We start from the raw sequence: 21,657 nt of genomic DNA, 5'->3' as shown, positions 1-21,657 counted from the left end.
CATAATTTCATGGTTTGTGAGTTTTAGCCCCATGTCGGGCTCTATGCTGACAGCATGGAGCCTGCTTGGGATCCTCTCATGCTCTCTTTCGACCTCTCCCCAGCTTGTGCTCGTGTGCTCTCACTCTCTCAAAAATAAATAAAAATTTAAAAAAATAACCACACCTAAGACTAAGGCAGATAACTGAATGCAGTTGCCATTCTGGGAACTGGAATACTTAACTTAGTTGAAAGATTGTATGATCAGTGTATTTCTTCCTCTTGTCATATTGTCAGAGCAAATCAAAACTAGAACCTTGCTTTGGTGTGTCTAGACAGAGACAAAGAAAAATCTATATGATTTGAGAAATGTTTACCCAAAGTGCTTGTTTTAGGTTAATTGTTTTTAGGCTGATGTTTGATAATTTCACATTATATTGTATGTTCTTAGGTTTATGCTTGATAATTTCACATCTATATTTATTTTGAGAGTGAGAGAGCACAAGTGCAAGCAAAGGAAGGGCAGAGAGAGCAAGAGAATCCCAAGCAGCTGAGCCTGCCTCAGGGCTCCATCTCACTACTGTGAGATCATGAATGACCTAAGCTGAAATCAAGAGTTGAATGCTTAATTGACTGAGTCACCCAAGCATCCCTATTTTTATTTCGACATGTAACTCTTTGGTCAGTATTAAGTTTTCTTATTTGTAGATTCTTTGAGATAATTCATTGCATTCCCAAGTATTGATAATATTGTTAATATTTTCTATTTCTATAAAAATAACTTTATGAACTATGCTTTCAAAAGAATTTTGTAAAATAGGGCACCTGGCTGGCTCAGTCAGTAGAGCATGTGACTCTTGTCCTTGGGGTTGTGAGTTCATGCCCCATGTTTGGTGTAGGGCCCACTTTAAATAAATAGATTTTAAAAAATTAATGGAGAATGTACTCTTCACTCAGCTTTATCAAATTTTAACTGTTTGCTATATTCACTATAGGTACTGATTTTTAAGAAGTAAAGTGTTCTAAAGGCCAATGTATATTCAAATGCTGTCATTATATGGTACAAGTTAACCATATAAATCATGTGGGTAATAGCCATATTGATTTGTGAGACACCTGGGATAAAGAAGCATTAGTTTTTCCCTGAAGTTTATATATAGTTACTGGGTAGCAAGAAGTCTTTGAATCTGCCGTATTTCACCCAGTCTTAAGAAATCACTGAAGATAAAATGCATAGTTATTTTATCTGCTACCATGGAAGAAAACCTGCTAAAAATTTAACAGAGGTGCATTGATTCTATTTTAGAATTATGTGACAAAGTGTACATTTATTTGATTAAATACAATAGGTAGTTCTTTGCATTCCTAGTCCTATTTTCTTTCTATACAACTTTAAAAGTTCATTTCTTTGCTCTACATGAAGGGAAGAATGGAATTACCACATCACTGGTTTTCTTTTGTTTTATTGGTTAGGGCACTTTAGCAGATTCAAGGGAATAGGGAATATTTTTTTATTATTCCTTTAAAAAATGTGTTTGTAAAAAAGAAAAAAAGTATGTTTCTTGCCTTTCCTGCTCTATTCCTTATTTCCATACTTAGGTGAAAAGTGGAACAAACTAGAGAGGTTTTGTTTTTTTTGTTTTTTTTCCCCCAAATTAAGGAGTTTTAAGGCACTGATTGTCAGCTTAAGTTGGAAGGCTGACTTTATGATGATAAAGGATAATTTTAAATAGGTAGAAAGGATTCACGGAGATTAAAGAATTTGTTAGAGATTAATTTGCACTCTGATGTATTATTTCTTCAAACATGTCATAATCTTAGTTTATTACCATTGAAGTATATTTGTCTGTAAATTCTTAAAGAAAAAATTTTTTACAGCCCCTTCGCCGGTGCAACCACCGTTCTTCTCTGAATGTTCACTGGGGTATTTTTCTCCAGCACCATCTATTTCTTTGCCTCCACCACCTCAGGTTTCTGTAAGTGAGAACTGATGTGATTTCTAAGAAAATTACATGTTGTTTTGTGTCTTTTCTAATTTGTTCTGAAAAACTGGCAGGTAATTAAAAGTAGCTAATGTTTGAAAAGAGCTTAAATTAGAATTGTTTACCAAAATTAATAGTTAAGAAACCTATAGAATAAATAGTTAATTGTCTATTGGTAGGTTGTCCATATGGCAGGTTCTTTTTCATAGCTATTTTTTAATCTCTTGTTTCCTTTTGTTCAGTACTTGGCATGTTTCCTTTTTCCTTCTCAGCTAGTAGCAACTCCAAAAATTTATTCCAAAGAAGAGTAAGATTATCTACTGTTTGTATTATCTTTTTTGGCAGTTGGGATTTAGGTTCATGAAGGATACTTCTAGAAATAAATTCTTTGTCCTCTTTTGGTGAATATGGTTATTTTTAATTTGAAATTTCAGCGAAAGAAGATCATTTTATGTAGAAGTTGATTTTTCCCCCCATCTTTCTTTTAAAGAACTGCCAGTCTTCCATTTAAAAAAAAAGGAAAAAAGGAAGTGAGGGAATCATTAAGTAAAAGTTCTGAAGTTATTTTGAGGTTGAGAGAGCCTACGTACCACTGGATTTCTCTCAGTGAGTTAGAGGGAATTTTGCCATTTCACAGTTCCTCGGTGGACATCTGGTATCCTAGCTTAAGGTGAGGGAAGTATTAGAGCACAGAGCGAAGGAAAATTTTTTTTCCTTGGAATATTTTCTTTTGTGAAATGGGGAATGGATGAGCTAAGTGCCAAGGGAAATATTGGAAGGTCTTTGAAACCAAATTGTTTCCAAACTCAAGGATTTGTATACAATTAGTTTTCTTTATAATTTCTAAGAAGCCATTTCACAAGGATTTAAGAGATTGTTCTTGACAGTTCTTGAGATACTCTAGACCATTTTCAGAATCCTTTTGGTGCCTGATTTTGTTTTTGACTTACATATCTATCATCTTTGTTTTCAGTGTTTCCACTTGTTTTCAGGTAGTCATCTATTAGGGAAAGACCCTGCAAAATTAGATTTCTTTTAGAATGCTAAATGAAAATAAGAAAGATAATGGAGGAGTTTCTATAATTGCCCTGAAGTTCATAAATTAAATGTTTCAAATATTGATTTTTTTATTGCAAAAATTATACTTTTTTCATGGTTGAATATTGAATTTGGGTTAGTTTTAAGATTTACAGGATGCTTAGTTCACCTTTGCTTATAATTGAAGTAGTAATTTAAACTTTACCTTTTTAAATTTAATGTAGCTCCAAAGATAAACATTTTGAATTGGTAATATTTGCTTTGTAATTATTAATTTCTTTTTTTCTAAAAATAACTAGTCTATGCCACCTTTGAGCCAGCCTTATGTGGAAGGCTTGTGTGTTTCTCTTGAACCTCTACCTCCTCTACCACCTTTACCACCTCTCCCACCTGAAGATCCAGAACAGCCTCCAAAACCACCCTTTGCAGATGAGGAAGAGGAGGAAGAAATGCTGCTTCGAGAAGAGCTACTCAAATCTCTTGCAAATAAAAGAGCTTTTAAGCCAGAGGTAATTTAGGTGCCTGAACCTCTAGGTGGTGCTCTTGAGCTTAGTTTTAGGTAGTTACGCTTTTCTGTTTGAGATTCATTGGGCTTTTTTAGTATAGTAGCACTAAGTCTGAAAATAATTTACACAAGATTTTTAAAGATGACAGAAATGTCCCTTTATGTAAAAATGTTTCATATTTTATCTTTTTCTTATTTAGGAAACATCCAGTAATAGTGACCCACCTTCACCTCCAGTTCTGAACAATTCACAGCCTGTGCCAAGAAGCAATCTATCAATAGTCAGTATTAATACAGTATCTCAGCCTAGGATTCAGAATCCAAAGTTTCATAGAGGACCTCGTCTTCCACGAACTGTGATCTCGGTAAAAACAAGCAAACTATTTAATCCTACTGTTACACAGCTTGTGAGAAATTTTATGTAATTTTTCTGTCTTATTCCCTTCCTCCCAGTTTATTTATATATAAATTATATATGTATTTATAAACAAAAAAATTTTAATTGTTGAAATGGGGCAGTTTCTTCACTTAAAAACTAATAAAGGTTTAGTGGTAATGTTTTTGGGGAAGCATTCTCATTAGAGTGGTATGCTTTCTTTTGCTATTTTTTTCCCCATTTTTTCCTATATAAATTGGTCCATTCAGATTATCTCTTTATTCTAGAGTTACTATTAGCAAATTGTATGTATATTTTTTATTTCTCTTATCTTTGTTTATACTGTCCTCATATTTTTCCAGTTGATGAATATACTGTAATGGCAGAATTTATTTATATTTATTGACGTTCATTAAAGAGATTGAAATGACGGTTTCTTTTTACCTTGTTTTCCAATGGCTTTGAATTAAAATAATTGGAGCAAAGCCAAGTTGAAAACTTGCCTCCCATAGGTAAACTGATTTTGGCTACTTACTCTATAACCACAAAAGCCAAAAAGTTTTGTCAGTAATTGTGTAGAATTATTTTTTGTTTGGTTGTAAAAGAGTTAATTTATGGTTCTTTCTAGAAAGTTGGAGAATATAAAACTTAATGAGAAGGGTGTTCATAGTAAGTTTCTAGAAAGACTGACAGTATAGAATATATTATTTTGTAGGCAGATAACCAATATTGGTGAAGTGAGACAAAGTTAGGCAACATAACCATAAAAAACTATAAACTATCTACTTGGAATCTATTATTTTTAGGAATTGAAATTCAGAGAGGTGAAGTGACTTATCCAAGGCTACATACCTAATTGTGGTAGAGCCAAGAAAAGAATAGATAACTTCTGTCATCAAGAGTAACAGATGTATTATCTTCTTTGCAGCTTCCAAAGCACAAATCAGTGGTTGTAACACTGAATGATTCAGATGATAGTGAATCTGATGGAGAGGCTTCCAAGACAACAAATAGTGTTTTTGGTGGATTGGAGTCCATGATTAAGGAAGCAAGGCGAACTGCTGAAGTAAGTGCAGTAATGAAAGATGAAAAGATGATTTATTGATCATTATTAAAGTTTTTCCTGAAAATTAGACCTTAGAAGTGTTAAGTTTTTAATATATTGAATTGTGGGGGTATTTTAAGTATTTGTGTTATGTAGGACTTTGTGTAATGAAGCATGTATAAATTTAGTTAGACTTAACTATTAAAGTCTATTTTTATTCGAATTGGCTAGTATCTTTTTCAAAATAAATTGAGTAGATAATTATCCTCTATACCAAGGAAATGTATTGCTTTGGAATTGTACCGTGTTATCAGTAAAAAGCTTTTATTAAATTGTGTGATCTCAGTACAACTTAAAAAAATTTTTTTTTAAATTAAAAAAATTTTTTAATAGTTTATTTTTGAGACAGAGAGAGACAAAGCATGAATGGGGTATGGGCAGAGAGAGAGGGAGACAGGAATCTGAATCTGAAACAGGCTCTAGGCTCTGAGCTGAACCTGATGGCGGGGCTCAAACCCACGCCATCTCATTGTTCGGCGGGGCTCAAACCCACGAACAATGAGATCATGACCTGAGCTGAAGTCGGATGCTTAACTGACTGAGCCACTCAGGCGCCCCCCCCACCCAAAACAATTTTTTTTTAGGTGTTTATGTATTTGAGAGAGACAAAGCATGAGTAAGGAAGGGGCAGAAAGAGACGGAGACACAGTAACCAAAGCAGGCTCCTGGCTCTGAGCTGTCAGCCCAAACCAAGCATGATGTGGGGCTTGAATATCCAAACTGAGATCATGACCTGAGCCGAAGTTGGACACTTAACCGACTGAGCCACCCGGGCACTTCAGTACAACTTTTACCCCTATTCTTATTGTGCATATGTTGATTACGTGTGATTTAGTTCTATTCCTTTAAAACTGTAGGTCTTAGTGGATCATAGAATTAAGTTGTGTTTAACAGGCTGTGTTGTTTTAAGAAAAGAAATGTAAAGTAATGATGAAGATACTCAGTTATTTCTAAATAGCTAAACGTGCACTGGGTTGGAATGTAAAATATAAAACTTAGTGTGGGATTATTGAAAGCTGTTGATCTGGTTGACTTCATCTGTTTTCTAGCAAGCTTCAAAACCGAAAGTACCTCCAAAATCTGAAAAAGAAAACGATCCCTTGCGAACACCTGAAGCTTTGCCTGAAGAAAAGAAGATTGAATATAGATTGTTAAAGGAAGAGATTGCCAAGTAAGTAGCATCTTATGTAATTAGCTTTAAAGATGTGTGCTCTTTTAATACTTAATTTAGTCTTTATATACTTTATTGGCACTGGGCAGTGAGTGATGCTGATTTTTATCCAAAACACAGAGTTAATGTTTTTATAATTAACTGGAGGGGAAGCCAGATGATCATTTATAGACTTGAATACAATGGTGCACTGAGATAAAAACAGCTTAGAAAAGGATTAAAGCTGCTATAAAGGAGAACTACACTTTTTTATATTTTAAATATATTTTTATTTGTCAGTTACACCTTAGTAAAGTTGAAAACACAGTATCAGTAGTAGATTGCCTTTGTAGTTTCAGTAGTTGACACATGATACTACATTAGTCTCAGGTGTATAACATTATGATTTGACAACTCTATATATACTTAAGCTATTGTACACTGTCAACTTTGAATGCCAGCTTGGTCATGCATATTGTGTTGTTATTAGTCAATATGATTAGTATTTTTACTTTATTTTATGAAATAGAATACATCTTTAAAGATAAGTAATTTTAGTTTATTTTTTGGTGTGATTCATCTACTTTTATTGATTATTTTAGTCGAGAAAAGCAGCGTTTGATTAAATCAGATCATCTGAAGACAAGTTCATCATCCCCAGCAAACTCTGATGTAGAAATTGATGGGATTGGCAGAATAGCAATGGTTACTAAGCAGGTTACAGATGCAGAAGCGAAACTTAAAAAACATAGGTGAGCCTCATTATCTGCTATTAGCATAAATTTAAATGTACCTGTATTTGAATGATAGATTTTTGCAGTTAATGTCAGTAATAACTATGTTTTATAATTACACATTCTTTTATACTTGGCAAAACTATAGAAAGCTATCATTTTGTTGAATAATACATTTATATAAAGTGATAGTATTAATGTTTAAATAAAAATATCAAGATTTTAGAGGAGATTTTTTTCCCCTTTAGATATATACATGGCTTATTCATTGCTAAAAGCATTTGTGAAACTCCTTGTTTTGGAATTTTCTTTAAAACTTTGACATCTTTTTGAAATTACTTTATTAGAACCATATTGTTGTTGAAGGTGGACTCTGTTGGTAATAGTCATTACTTAGTCTGCTCAATACAGCATATAGTCAAATATGGTGTTACTATAAATGTGTTGTATTAAGTTGCAATCCTAAGCATACATGTTTTGTGAAATTACTATTTTTCCAAATGGTGTTGCAAACTTTTGAAAATGTATAACTTCACGAGATGAACATAATGAGTTATAGAATTCATTTTAATTATTAGCATGTTTGGAAAAGTTATCTTATTGAGGTATAATTAACACATTAGTTTCAAGTGTATATCCCATGAAATGATCACTACATTAAGTTTAGTTAACATTTGTCCTCATATGTGGTTAGATTTTTTGTAATGGTCTTTGATGAAGACCATTAGCGTATATTTGATAGAAATATTATATTATGGCTATATATCTTTTTCACTCCGTATACCTTGAAATCATTAGTTGATGAAGAGCAAAATGGCTTTAGTTAACATCAGTACTTGTGAGTTTTGTTCTGCTAGTCCCCCTGTAGGTTTGCACGTGTAAGGGGAGGTTCTGTGCAAAGATGGTTGAGACTTTCCCTATTCTGTTTTTAATAACTGACTGACTAACCAATTCTTAAACTTCAAAGGTTAATAGGAAAAAATGATTACAGGGATGGATTAATTCTAAATGTTAAAAATCATTAACATTGTTTAAATTTATTGGTTTTTAAAACAAGCTTCAAAAGTTAATCCACCCATAATTAATTAGTGAAGGGAAAAAAGTAGAATTTACAACCACCTTGGTACTCTTCATTTTTTTAAATCATGAAAAAGAATGTAATTTGGAGTGTTTTGACAAGACACCACACATAGATACCTCAAGGAGAGGCATCAAGGAGATAAGGACCATGTAAATATTTATAAGTAAACAAAAGCATATTCTATTCTTCATTTCTTTTTTTTATTATTTATTTATTTTCAAGTTTGTTTTGTGTGAGAGAGAGAGCATGCGCACACATGAGAGTGGACATGGGGAAGGGGCAGAGAGAGAGAGGGAGAGAAAATCCCCAGCAAGCTCCATGCTGCCAGGCTGTCAGCACAGAGCTAGGTGCAGGGCTCCATCTCAGGACCATGAGCTCATGACCTAAGCTGAAACCAAGAGTCGACTGACACTTAATTGACTGAGCCACCCTGCTGCCCCTGTTGTTTATTTTTGAACAAGACATTGGGGATTAAGTATTTTGAATATTTGTCTTTGTGTTAACTACCATATTTTATCATAATTAAAATATGCCATTATTTTGTGCACTAAGAAAGAAAACCTGCTGCTAGCCAAACTATGATATGTGATAATGTTAAGACACATCCTGATAATAGAGATATGCAAAATATGCTTCATAAATGAAGTGCTGTGGTGACTGTAAATCTCCAAAATTTGTGAGAAATGGTATTGTGTATGTTTTAAAAGAGATTAAAATAAACTTAATTTAGATTCTATTTATTTATTAACTTTAATAAAAAGTGAAAAGGTTTTATTTATTTATTTAAAAGTTTATGTATTAGAGAGCAGGGGAGAGACAGAGAAAGGGAGAGAGAGAATCTAAAGCAGGCCTCACACTGTCAGCACAGACCCCATTGTGGGACTTGATCCCTCAAGCCATGAGATCATCACTGAGCTGAAATCAAGAGTCGGATGCTTAACTGACTGAGCTACCCAGGTGCAAGGTGAAAAGGGTTTAAAAAAGTCTTTGTCTTTCTACTCCCCATTCTCTCACATAGTCTCTGGCTTTAAGATTCATTCTAGATGCCAGTTGTTGTTGAAAAAATTTAGACTTCCTTTTCCCCTTGTTTGCCTAGCTTTAAACAAAATGGGTTGGAGATTTGTAAGTGTGCTTGATTATATTTATTTGTGTATAAAGAGCATTATAAATGAAGCTAAACAACAATTTTCTGTCTTGGTTCTCATTTTTTAGGGATCCTATAGGATTACATCTACTAGTAATAGTTTTTCAACTGTAATTCACATTATTCAGACTTAAGTGATAGTTTTGAAAAAGATTAGACCCATAGTTGGCTTTCATAAAATGTAATAGTGTTTATTTGAATACCTGAGTGGTTAGCAAATATGAAAACTTTAATCCTTTTAAATTTTCATCTGTATTAATAATATTTTTTGAAATGAGCTATTGTTTTGTAAATTTTTTATTCTGTTGGTATTTGTCTACTAGTTGAGAAAATTTTATTTCCCAATTAGGATTCTCTTGATGAAAGATGAGTCTGTTCTAAAGAATCTAGTACAGCAAGAAGCTAAGAAGAAAGAATCTGTTCGAAATGCTGAAACAAAGATTACAAAACTTACAGAACAGCTTCAGGCAACAGAGAAAATTCTCAGTGTCAACAGAATGTTTTTGAAGAAGCTTCAGGAACAAGTAATGTTCTTTTTTTAAATTAAGATATTGTAGTCTTACGTTACTACTTATTTTATGGGCTAAATGTTTTGTAAAACAAAACCATAAACCAGAGCCATCAAAGTTTGTAACCTATATATTGTTTTCCATTGAGACATAATATTGGAATATTTTTATTTTCAGTTGAATACTCTAATAAAAGTGCTGTGTGTAAGGAGAAGGTATTTCCTCTCTAAAGGTTTACAGTTACATTTTCAGAATTATCCTTTATTTTCAGATTCACAAAGTTCAACAACGTGTTACAATTAAGAAAGCTTTGACTCTAAAGTACGGAGAGGAGCTTGCTCGGGCAAAGGCAGTGGCTAGTAAAGAAATAGGAAAACGTAAACTGGAACAAGATCGCCTTGGAGTAAGTTTGTAGGAATATTTTATTTTTGGAAAGGAGAAAGTTTTATGATACTTTTTAGGGTATGAGATGTATAAAATAACTTGTTTTTTCCTACATGTTCAGAAATATTAAAGTTTTGTTTTTGAATGACATCCATAGTTTTGGAATCTTAATTTTTTAGTTGTTTTCCTTTTTTTTTTTCCATAGATTATAGATTAACTGGCATAACTGTTGGGGACTTTTGTAAAATTGTTTTATTCTCATCAGTGATTTTTATACTGTTTGCATTGTATTGTAGGGATAACACATTTATCTTACCAAGAATTGGTTATGAAATCCTAGCAATGTAAAATACGTATATCATTTTATCCCTCAGCCAAACAAAATGATGAGACTGGACAATTCTCCAATATCAAGTCCAAGAAAGCATTCAGCAGAACTAATTGCTATGGAAAAAAGACGATTACAAAAGCTAGAATATGAATATGCCCTGAAAATTCAGAAACTAAAAGAAGCCCGGGCCCTCAAAGCAAAGGAACAACAAAATACTGCTCCAGTTGTGGAGGAGGAACCTGAATTTTCCTTACCTCAGCCATCACTTCATGATCTGACTCAAGATAAATTAAGTCTGGACACTGAGGAGAATGATGTTGATGATGAGATTTTGTCTGGTTCAAACAGAGAACGAAGGAGATCGTTCTTAGAGTCTAATTCTTTTACTAAACCTAACCTTAAGCACACTGATACACCTAACAAAGAATGCATAAACAAACCTGCTAAGAATACGGTAGAAAAACCAGAACTTTTTCTAGGGTTAAAAATTGGTGAATTGCAAAAATTATATTCAAAAGCTGACAGTTTAAAACAACTGATTTTAAAAACCACCGTAGGCGTTACCGAAAAGGCCTTGCATGGTCAGGTATCTGAACATTTCATATTCTGTATAAAATCTAGGATTCACCCTAGGCTTATTTGCTTTATGTAATTATTATTTTCTTTTGTAGGAGATTTCTGTGGATGTGGATTTTGTGACAGCACAGAGTAAAACAACAGAAGTGAAGCCATGTCCTTTTAGACCCTATCATAGTCCTCTTCTAGTTTTTAAGTCTTACAGGTATAAAAAAGATTCAATAAGCTTGAATTTCAGGCCTATTCCTGGATCTTAATTATAGTATAAACTTGGATATTTAACGATGACGAAAAAATAATTGTATTTTGGTGACTGAAAAGTGAACTTGTCCTCTTAGGGAAAATAAAATCATCTTGTCAGATTTGAACCATATTAGGAAGTAAAGTTTAGCTCATAGTGGGTTTATTCCTACCAAATCCTAATTTCTGGCTGTTGGGGAATTGTGGAGAAAACTGGATTACTGTCTATTAGGGATTTTAGGAAAAATAACTGGAGTTGAATGAGAATTTAAACAAATTTTTTTAATGTTATTTTGATAGAGAGCATGTGTTCAGTGAGCAAGGGAGGGACAGAGAGCGAGGGAGAAGAGAATCCCAGCCAGGCTATCTGTGTCAGCATAGAGCCCAATGCAGAGTTTGATCTCATGAACCATGAGATCATGACCTGAGCCAAAATCAAGAGCCTAATGCTTAACTGACTCAGCCACCCAGGTGCCCCAAGTATTTTTAAATTTTAAGAAGAATTTTACCATTATTCTAAAGAATGCATTGGCCAGCGTTCATAAAACTGATTTAGACATTTTCAGATGATTAGATTTGTGGATGTCTTTTTTTAAAGACTTCTGGACTTTGTGAAACTAAATGGGTAGGATTTAATTATAAAATCGTAAAGCACCTATCAAGTAGTACAGACTTTTCCCCTAGTTATTTTGTTGGCTGGTAACGTGCAAAAATGCCAATATTATATACCATTTTATTTTGTGATAAAACACTGGGTTTAAATACGATGTTTTTTGTTGTTTTTTCAGATCGTTTGTGTTTTAGGTACAAAAGTAGTTGTCCCTGTCAGTTGATTATTCTGGTTTTTTAGAGTTCATTTTGGATAAATAAATAGTAAGCTCAAAGCATAGAAATTTTAATGGAAAATATAAAAAATTTCTTCATTTCCTAGGGAATGTTTATGGAGTATAATGTGCCTGTCTGCCTTTCTCCTCCTCAGATTTAGTCCATACTATCGAACCAAGGAAAAACTTCCCTTAAGCTCAGTGTCATACAGTAATATGATTGAACCCGATCAGTGTTTCTGCCGTTTTGATTTAACAGGAACATGTAATGATGATGATTGTCAGTGGTGAGTAGTTTTTATTTGTGAATGTTTTATAATTTAAAAGAGTCTTGGTTATTTAGTTTTGATGTGTACATAATTCTCTTGTCTGTGTTGTTATTATATTTTAGGCAGCATACACAAGACTATACGCTTAGTCGAAAACAGCTATTCCAGGACATTCTGTCATACAATCTATCTTTGATTGGTTGTTCAGAGACAAGCACTGATGAAGAAATTGCTGCTGCAGCAGGTACTTAAAAACTTCTTGTTCTCCAAATGAAAGTTTGAAGTTAAACAATTAAAAAATTGTATGTTTTGTTATTGGCATCTTTAAGTAGTTGTAATAATTCAGTACATTCATCTGTGGCATTTTATCCAGATTTGTTCTGATATAGTAGTTACTAACCACATGTTGCTATTCAGATATAAATTAATTAAAATTTCTTCCTTAGCTGCACTAGCCACATTCCAAGTGCTTGATAGCTGCTTTTGATCTCAATAGCAGTAAGTGCTTACCAATAGGGTAGTGTAGATATAAGGCATTTCCATCATTGTGGAAAGTTCTCTGGACAGAGCTCCTCTAGATAGTTCAGTTTATTTGGAAGAATATATTAACATGTTCATTTAGCAGTTTTATTGATTTTAAAATAGACTCCTATTTTTATGCATTATTGTTTTAAAAAAATAGAGAAAAGTTGGAAATTAAGATGAATGTGATTTCATATTCTACAAAGAAATAAAAAGGACTTTATACGTTATGATATTATAGGAAGTGTAGATTACTGTCAGAAATTGTGAGTAAATACTGTTAAGATTTTCTCCAGATTTACCTTGAAGTACAAGTTTTTTGGAAGTAAAGGAATTGGTGTTTATTAAATTTAGTGTTAATCACAACCTAATGTGATTGTAAAGTCACTGAATCAATGTGATCATTCTCAATTTGGGACTTTAATTTTCACCTACTTGTTTAGTTTGTTTCAGAAAATACTTTTGTTTTTTAAGCCCAAATTGGGTGCATGATGTGTAGGGTTTGCCGCAGTCATTAAGGTAATGGAGTCCTTGCCCTCTAGGAGGCATATGTGTTTTTGACTAATAACATATACTTCCTTTTAATTTTTAAATTGGTCTTCACTTTATACTCTTTAAGTCTCGTCTCTATGATCCATGTTTTTTACCCTTTTTATGAAGATAGCATTCCTCTAATTTCAGAAAAATATGTTGAGAAACTTTTTGGAGTAAATAAAGATCGAATGTCAATGGACCAGATGGCTGTTCTCCTGGTTAGCAATATCAATGAAAGTAAAGGCCATAGTGAGTATCTCTCTCTCTCTCTCTTTCTCCCTATCTCTCTCTCTCTCTCTCTCTCTCTCTCTCACACACACACACACACACACAAAAGGACCTTGTAGTTTCTTTATGATAGCCAATTTTTTGGCATTATGTTTTCAAAACTATATATGTATTTATATATATAACATGCTTACAGGGTAGACTAAATGTCTCTTCTTGTAAGGCAGAATATATATATGTGTGTTTGTCATTTCTGCCTAACAGAATAAATTTAGCTTTTTTTGAGTATTGTGTGGGTAGCCTTAAAAACTGTAAGAAACTAGTTATATCAACTAATAATCTTCTACTTTAGCACCTCCATTTACAACCTACAAAGATAAAAGAAAATGGAAGCCAAAATTTTGGAGAAAACCTGTTTCAGAGAATAGCTTCAGTAGTGATGAGGAACAGTCTACAGGACCAATTAAGTATGGTAAGAAGTAATTTAAGATCCTGAATCATTAAATTGGGTTCATCTTTGTCTAATACTTTACTAATTTTTCGGTGTATCTATGAGCTTAATTTTTTGGGTTTGTTTTTTTTTCTATTTTTTTAAAACAGTGATACCATTTGGCATTTAATGCATTTAGTTCTTCATTGTGTGGGATTGCCCCTTGTATTCATGATCCTTGCCCAGTAAATACAGGAATAACTCTTTGGTAAATGTGATGGTGTCAAATACTTGAGCAAGGGAGAAGAGAGCAGTGCTGCTCTCACTTGAGAACTACTACCTGGGTGTCCTGGAGGGCAAGGGTAGTATTTTCTTTTGTCTTTGAGTCTGTTTTCTGACATGCAGTAGGCTTGCAGAACAAATAAGTGAACAAACAAGGTAAATATGAATGAATGGTTTATTGTCAAGTATATCTTATTATCTTAACTTTGCTTTATTTACTTATTTTTTTAAAGTTTGCATAATTTGTTTATTATTTTTGGATTAGCAGATATCTGATAGATACATGCTCTTATGTGCTTATTTACATTAATACTTTTTCTCTAAAAGTAGTGGGATAATTTTATCTTCATAAATTATAACTTCTTTTCCTTTTTCCTTTTTTTTTTTTTTTTTACAATTTAGTGAATGTGAATTATCAGGTGGTGCCACTTACCCTTCACGTAGGGAGACCATACTCCTGGTTTGTCCAGCAGAATTCTAGTGTGTACCTGTTATCCTGGTATAGTTTTTAATAACATCCCTTTCACTTTTAAAAGTGTCCTAGTTTATAAATTATATGACCACTCTATTTTAAGGCTATGAGCTACTGTATATATTTCAGATATTTAGATTTTTAGATGAAAGTTGAGGCCAGTGGGTTTTTCTTGGTCTGTGGATAAAAGAAAGTGTGATGCTAATGATAAACTTTACTTTCCAGCCTTCCAGCCAGAAAATCGAATCAGTGTTCCAGCTTTGGATACAGTTGTCACTCCAGATGATGTCAGATACTTTACAAATGAGACTGATGACATTGCTAATTTAGAAGCAAGTGTTCTTGAAAATCCATCTCATGTACAGCTTTGGCTCAAGCTTGCATACAAGTACTTGAATCAGAATGAGGGGTAGGTCCACTTCTGATCTTTGTGTCAACTGTTGCGCATTTATATTTTTAGGTTTGAAGTTTATTTCATCTGTGGTAATCACGTTTACAGCATGGTATCAATGAGGTCTTTGTTTTTTGACAAAGCCAAAAGCACTGTATTGTTTAAAAGCAGTTAGAGAAAGTTTAAGGTTAGATCTTGAGTTGCGTGAGTGGCTCAGTGTATGGGTAATAAATTAGCCACAGTTTTTAACTCCACTAGGCTCTCATTTCAAAGTAGGATTAGTTAAAATAGTAAATTCTGAGTGGTGTAAGGATTGATTATTAATAGTTTGTTTTTTTAAGTCAGGCACATAGTGATAGTCTCTTAAAATTATGGTAAAATCAGTGGAACAAATTAAATTTTATGTTAATTTTTAATTTAGAGATTTAAAGCTTGTCTAGGAACATCTCAATTCTGATGAATTTGCTTTTTTTCTGTGGATGGTGTTGTATGTATTCAAATAAGATAAATAGTAATTTTTCTTATAAACTTGTTGGATTTTCTAACTCCAACTTTTTGGTATTATTAACAGGAATAATCTTTTACTACCAGGGATAGTTTTTTATTACTGTAATTGAAAATTTATAATAATTCAGTTTTTAAAAGCTATTCTGAATGTCTGTCTGAAAACTTGATATAAAAGCTTTGTTAGTAAGGCAGCACTATGGGTTGCTAATATATCACCCACACATGTGTGTCCTTTCCATGTTACTGGGGTAAGTTACAGTGTTTTCTTTTCTGACTCAGTTACTGAATGAAGGCCAAAATAACTGTACATTATTTTATGAATAGGATCATGAGAGACAATTATCTTCTTCAAGAGATAGCAAGCCCTTGATCCTTTGAAAGAACTGTTCCATTGAAAGCTTTGATATTTTGTGTTGGCAGTAGCTGGCCTTGAGGGGGAATTGTTTAACTTTTCCCATTCCCAAACCAGAGTAACTCATAAAAGATACTACTGAATATGGACATAAAGTACATTTGAAGCTGATAATCTAGGGGTTTTATAACAGTGCTTTTTTATCTGTTAAATGCTCACTGAACATCCACTTAGAAAGGAATTGTTAGGTCTGTAGGAAATCAGGACCTTTTTTTTTTTTTGACTGATGTGATTTAAGATTCTACTCTGCCTTCCTTTGTCATAGGTCATTTTAGCTTCTTGGTTGTTTCCGATAGAAAATGGAACTTTAAAGGCATCTGGGTGGCTTTGTTGGTTAAGCATCTGACTTTGGCTTAGGTCATGGTCTCATGGTTTGTGTGTTGGAGCCCCACATCGGGCTCTGTGCTGACTGCGGAGCTTGGAGTCTGCTTTGGATTCTGTGTCTCCCTCTCTCTCTGCCCCTCCCGTTTGCACTCTCTTTCAAAAATAAGTAAACATTAAAAATATTTTTTAATGGAATTTTAAAATTGACTCATTAGATCAGCCTGTTAAAAAAATGTTTCTGTTTTTTTCTTTTATGTAGGCTATGTTCAGAGTCCTTGGATTCTGCCCTAAATGTTCTGGCTCGAGCTTTGGAAAACAACAAAGACAATCCAGAAATTTGGTGCCATTACCTCAGATTGTTCTCAAAAAGGGGAACCAAGGAAGAAGTGCAGGAAATGTGTGAAACAGCTGTTGAATATGCTCCCGACTATCAAAGTTTTTGGACTGTGAGTAGAAAAGATAGCATAGCTTTATGTGTATATGTTGTTACAATTCTTAGATCATTGTAAATATTGATACATAGCTTAATAAAGTCATATGCTTTATTTGCATGTAGATGCAATGACTTTCCATTGTCCTATAACCTCAAAACCACTCCTGGGTCAGGACTAAATTTAAAATAAGAAAATATATAGTGAAGGGCTAAATTTTCTTGTTTTTAACTTTATTGGTAAGGAATAAATACAACAGTTTAAAACATTTTACACTTAACCTATTTACTGGCAATTTTATTTTGGGCAATGTGAATTTTTTTGTAATGCACCTGAAAGTATGTTCATAAAACATTTTTATGACTGTCAGGAAACATTTTGGTCTTTTTGCTATCTTGCCTCATTATTTAAGGAAATAATCTTAATCTTTAATTCATACTAATATTGAACTTCACAGTGATAAAGAGATTTGGTAAAAAAAAAAATTGGTTCTTTATTCTCTGAGACAGTGGGATGTTTCCTACCCATGCTTAAACTTAGAATTAATCCACTTGTGAGTAAATATTTATTAATATCTGAACTTTTACCTTCTGAACTCAGCAACCATAAGATTTAGCTAAACTTTTAGACAAATCTCTTACTGTCACATTTGTCATTTATTTGCTAACTGAAATTCAGAATAGATAGACTTGGATTATATGCTATCCCTTAATGAATGAACTTACCACACTCTTCTAACTCGGGTACCGAATAGTTTTGGATAGCAAAAGATGCTTGATTTTTGACCTGGAGCCTTGTGCCAAAGTTAATGCTATTGATCAGCATAAGATTTTATAGGGTATAAAGTTTGTCCTTAAAGTTGTTCGGTCTTTAAGGAAGGCTTTAATTTCTTAGGCTTTTAAATTGTTTTGCCACATGTATCTAATATGAATGCTGTTCTCAGAATTTGTGTACAGTCATATACCTAAGCAATGTAAATAGTACTTGACCAGAAACCTGAACTTTTGTAATTTGCCATGGCCTTGCTGCCATTAATTCATTTATTCAAAGAAAGGAAAGATGAATTTGCTTCAGTGGTAATTCTAAGAGTATATCTTTCTGTATTATTTTAGTTTTCGTTTGATTCTACTTTCCAACTTGTAGAAGGGAAGATCTAGGATATGGTACTAGAAGATGGTTTTGGTTTTGTTTTTTAAGTAAGCTCTGCCCAACATCGAGTTTGAACTCACAGCCCTGAGATAATGAGTTGCTTCCTCTACTGACTAAGCCAGATAGGTGCTCCAAGAAGATAGGTTTACAAATATTTATAATTATCCTTTTTGCAGAAATTGAAGATTTAATATGACACTTAATGAAATGTGGAAAGTCTGTAGCTTTACAGTTTATTTTTATGAAGCAGGATTAATTATATGAAATCCTTTGGGCAGTTTCTGCACCTTGAAAGCACCTTTGAAGAAAAGGATTACGTATGTGAAAGGATGGTGGAGTTTCTGATGGGAGCAGCCAAGCAGGAAGCATCAGATATTCTGTCCTTTCAGCTCTTAGAGGCTCTCTTGTTTAGAGTTCAGCTGCACATTTTTACTGGAAGGTGTCAGAGTGCCCTTGCAGTTTTACAGGTAAACATTTATCCTAGCATGTAATTACATTTTGTAGAGAGTTTTTTTTAAGGTCTGAAACATTACAGGTTAGCATTGTTTAATAAGCACACAGGCTTTAGATTTGAATCTTTGTTTTGCCGTTTACTGGTAGTAAGTTGTGTAAAGTTGGGTCAGTTCATGACTGTTTCCTCATTTGCTTAGTGGGGATAATGCCTTTTTAAGAGTATTTATGAGGTTTAAATGAAGACATTAAGTAGCCACCAGAATATACTTCAGTATCCAGATAATAAGGGAAAAAAATTAGTCCATAGTGAAAATCTCCTATATGGGGTTGGTGGGTTTGTTTGTTTTTTTACTGTTTCTTTTTAATCTTTCTATATTTTGAATGTTGTGACACTAAAAATGTACAGATAAGTTGAACCTTTTTTCAGTAATTAGCTCATAAATCTTAGCAGAATAAAAATTATATTAATCTGTATTGACATCTCTAAGTTTTTTCATTAAAAAATTGGCAACTATCAAAATTTTGACTTAGGTATATAAAACCACTCCAAAGAAATATGAGCCTTGTACTTTTCTGTGCCTTTAAATTTGAATCTTACTGGGAATCGTTAAGATTTTTTTCTAAAAACACAGATTATTTTTTCATTTTACCTAGAATGCATTGAAATCAGCTAATGGTGGAATAGTAGCTGAATACCTTAAAACAAGTGATCGATGTTTGGCATGGCTGGCCTACATACATCTTATTGAATTCAACGTTCTCCCTTCAAAATTTTATGATCCATCTAATGCCAATCCTTCAAGAATTGTTAACACAGAATCATTTGTAATGCCATGGCAAACAGTTCAAGATGTAAAGACTAATCCTGACATGTTGTTAGCAGTTTTTGAAGGTAAGTATAAATGTTTATAAGTTATTTAGAACATCAACTTATCCCTTATTGTGATTCTTCGTAATTAATTGGAAAATTTATATCTACATATTGCAAGTTGTAGTTTAGTGCTTTACTATATAAATGCTTTAAAGATTTAAGAGTTGAGTCACATAAGATGGGCATTTGACATTTATGAAAACCAGGAACTATATTACATAATTTTTCTGATTGTGGCAAAGAAAATCAGCTAAATATGCAGGTAATAAATATTATATATGTTTAATGAGTTGATTGAGAGAACCAGGTACTTTTTAAAAATAATCCACAAGGTGAAGGTTAAAAGGTTATATTTTATCTTTTCAAGTAATTAATGTTTTCTTCATTAATCAATGAGTCTGAGTACTACCGTGTACTAATTAGTTTATCTACTACGGAAAACAGCAAGGACAAAGCCTATATACCCTCCTAATAGGAATTATGTAGCCTTCTCAGAAGATAAAAATCTATCCATTTGATACAGTTATTAAATATATGAGACCATGGAACTGTGTTGGTCTATAGTCTAAATTCTGTGCTTCAGAAGACAAAGATCTGTGATTTATATAATTATATTACAGATCATAAACCCAAAGGAAAGAGCTTATAGTGGGTTGTCATGAAGGAAGTCTTTGCAGAAGACTTAAGACTTAGAACTGGACTTTGAAGCTGATTCTGTTGTGACATAGTTGGCTTCCTCAAAGATGGGACCCTGGTCTTATTTATCTCTGTATTTTCTAAGGACCTATAATGTCTGGCAGCATACGAAGTGCTTAGTCAATATTTATTGAATAAACCAGCAAAGAAAAGGAAGGAAAAGGAGGACATTCCTGTTAAGGGAGCTAAGTAAATAAAAAGGAACATATAGATAAAAATTGGTGCAGTGGATTTGAAGGGAGATTAGAAGAAGGGTGAATTCTTATCAGAGCAAGAGTTTCATGCTAGAGAATAGTACAAATTAAGCTCAGTAAGTGCAATGATACCAGATTTTCAAGGACTTTGTAAGTGTGTAGTAGACTTGATAACAGTTGAGTTTCTTGAAAGAAGAATGTGAAAGGCGTGAAAATAACCAGAAGCCGATGGCCATAAGTGAAGCACGAAAAGATGGAACCTGGGAAAAAGGGAATTTTTATTGGAGGCATTTGAAGTTCTCACATGCAGATGGTGACAGAAATAGGGAAGAAATAGTCAAAGGTGATTTCAGGGTTTTGAGATTGGGAAAAAGAAAGTGATTTAATAGAAAACAAGTAAATTTGGGAAGGCTGATTTTGATAGTAGGAGTGATATTTGTGAATGGTAATTGGCCATTCGAGTGGAAATGCTTATTGGCGGAAGGAAATAAGGAAGTGGACCATAAGTGGATGATTATGGATAGAGAAATGATTTGAAAGTTATTATTGTAGAAGCTATTATATTGTAAAGTGCTTTACAATTTTTAATGTGCTTTTGCAGTAAATTTTTTAGTAGTTGAAGCTGTGAGATATTTTCTCTGAGGAAATGGAAACTTAAGAGTATAGCAGTAGGGAAAGAGAGGAGTCCATGAATAAGACCAAGAGGACATGTAAATAAACTCTTGGTAGCATAGGGAAGAAAAAATTGAGAAGAACATTATCAAATGTGAAAGAAGTAAGTGTAGTATTGGCCTTTAGGTTTGTTTAGATGATTTTTATAAGTGAACTTCAGAAGTGCAGTTTCAGAATGACACACTCTGTAAATCTGAGAAGTGAGCAAGGAGGAAATGGTAACAGTTGTGCAAAGGAAAACAGTGCCCCATTCTCTAACACACAGCAGCAAGGATAGGACTCTTTACAAGGGAAATGTGTTTCGAAGGAGTAAGGAAAGGATATAGTTTAGGGGAAGACAATTAAATGACTGTATAACAGAGGCCTTAGAAAAGAAAAATGAAAAGATAATTCGTTCTATGATTTTTTTTGAAACCAGTTTTAAGGAATTTAGGTAAAAGCAGAGACACTTGTTTAAGTGAAAACATTGATACATGTGAGAACACATATTGAATGGTTTTATTCTTACCAAGGATATGAGGGAAAGAGATTGAATTTTAGGGAGTTTGGAGATACCTGAAAATACCTCCAGAGTAAAGATGAATAAGCAAAGCAAAAGGGTTGACCACTGTGTTGCATTAGTCTCCCAGAGTTTAGATAACATAGTAAGATAATTCATTTTGTTTGTTTTCTGTTATTGTGATGTTTTTGGATAGATGCGGTGAAAGCTTGCAGAGATGAGAGCCACACTGTTGAGGAAAGAGTAGAGGTCTGTGTTCCACTTTACATAAATATGATTGCTCTGCACCGACTTCTAGAGAGGTAAAACTTAATTGACAAGCAGTTAACCTTGTGTTAAAAATTGATTTTTTTCATGTGTTTAG

The 21,657-nt window shown here is 33.3% G+C and overlaps 1 protein-coding gene across 1 annotated transcript in view; it reads left to right on the top strand.

Moving 5' to 3' along the window:
• ZFC3H1 (zinc finger C3H1-type containing) overlaps nucleotides 1-21,657 on the top strand; it is a 53,357-nt gene that overhangs the window by 21,338 nt on the left and 10,362 nt on the right. The window contains exons 7-25 of the mRNA XM_039221420.1: nucleotides 1,857-1,954; nucleotides 3,298-3,507; nucleotides 3,704-3,868; nucleotides 4,808-4,945; nucleotides 6,034-6,155; nucleotides 6,737-6,886; nucleotides 9,443-9,617; nucleotides 9,874-10,005; nucleotides 10,361-10,903; nucleotides 10,989-11,098; nucleotides 12,113-12,244; nucleotides 12,349-12,470; nucleotides 13,430-13,531; nucleotides 13,863-13,982; nucleotides 14,920-15,103; nucleotides 16,588-16,774; nucleotides 18,187-18,375; nucleotides 19,016-19,253; nucleotides 21,490-21,595. Coding sequence (XP_039077351.1) covers nucleotides 1,857-1,954; nucleotides 3,298-3,507; nucleotides 3,704-3,868; nucleotides 4,808-4,945; nucleotides 6,034-6,155; nucleotides 6,737-6,886; nucleotides 9,443-9,617; nucleotides 9,874-10,005; nucleotides 10,361-10,903; nucleotides 10,989-11,098; nucleotides 12,113-12,244; nucleotides 12,349-12,470; nucleotides 13,430-13,531; nucleotides 13,863-13,982; nucleotides 14,920-15,103; nucleotides 16,588-16,774; nucleotides 18,187-18,375; nucleotides 19,016-19,253; nucleotides 21,490-21,595 — 3,223 coding nt within the window. The remainder of the gene's footprint in view (nucleotides 1-1,856; nucleotides 1,955-3,297; nucleotides 3,508-3,703; nucleotides 3,869-4,807; nucleotides 4,946-6,033; nucleotides 6,156-6,736; nucleotides 6,887-9,442; nucleotides 9,618-9,873; nucleotides 10,006-10,360; nucleotides 10,904-10,988; nucleotides 11,099-12,112; nucleotides 12,245-12,348; nucleotides 12,471-13,429; nucleotides 13,532-13,862; nucleotides 13,983-14,919; nucleotides 15,104-16,587; nucleotides 16,775-18,186; nucleotides 18,376-19,015; nucleotides 19,254-21,489; nucleotides 21,596-21,657) is intronic.

The sequence above is a fragment of the Hyaena hyaena genome, unplaced genomic scaffold (assembly GCF_003009895.1).
Source record: "Hyaena hyaena isolate Hyena2069 unplaced genomic scaffold, ASM300989v1 scaffold_990, whole genome shotgun sequence".
In the NCBI taxonomy this organism is placed as follows: Eukaryota; Metazoa; Chordata; class Mammalia; order Carnivora; family Hyaenidae; genus Hyaena; species Hyaena hyaena.
This window is presented reverse-complemented; position numbering and strand designations above follow the sequence as displayed.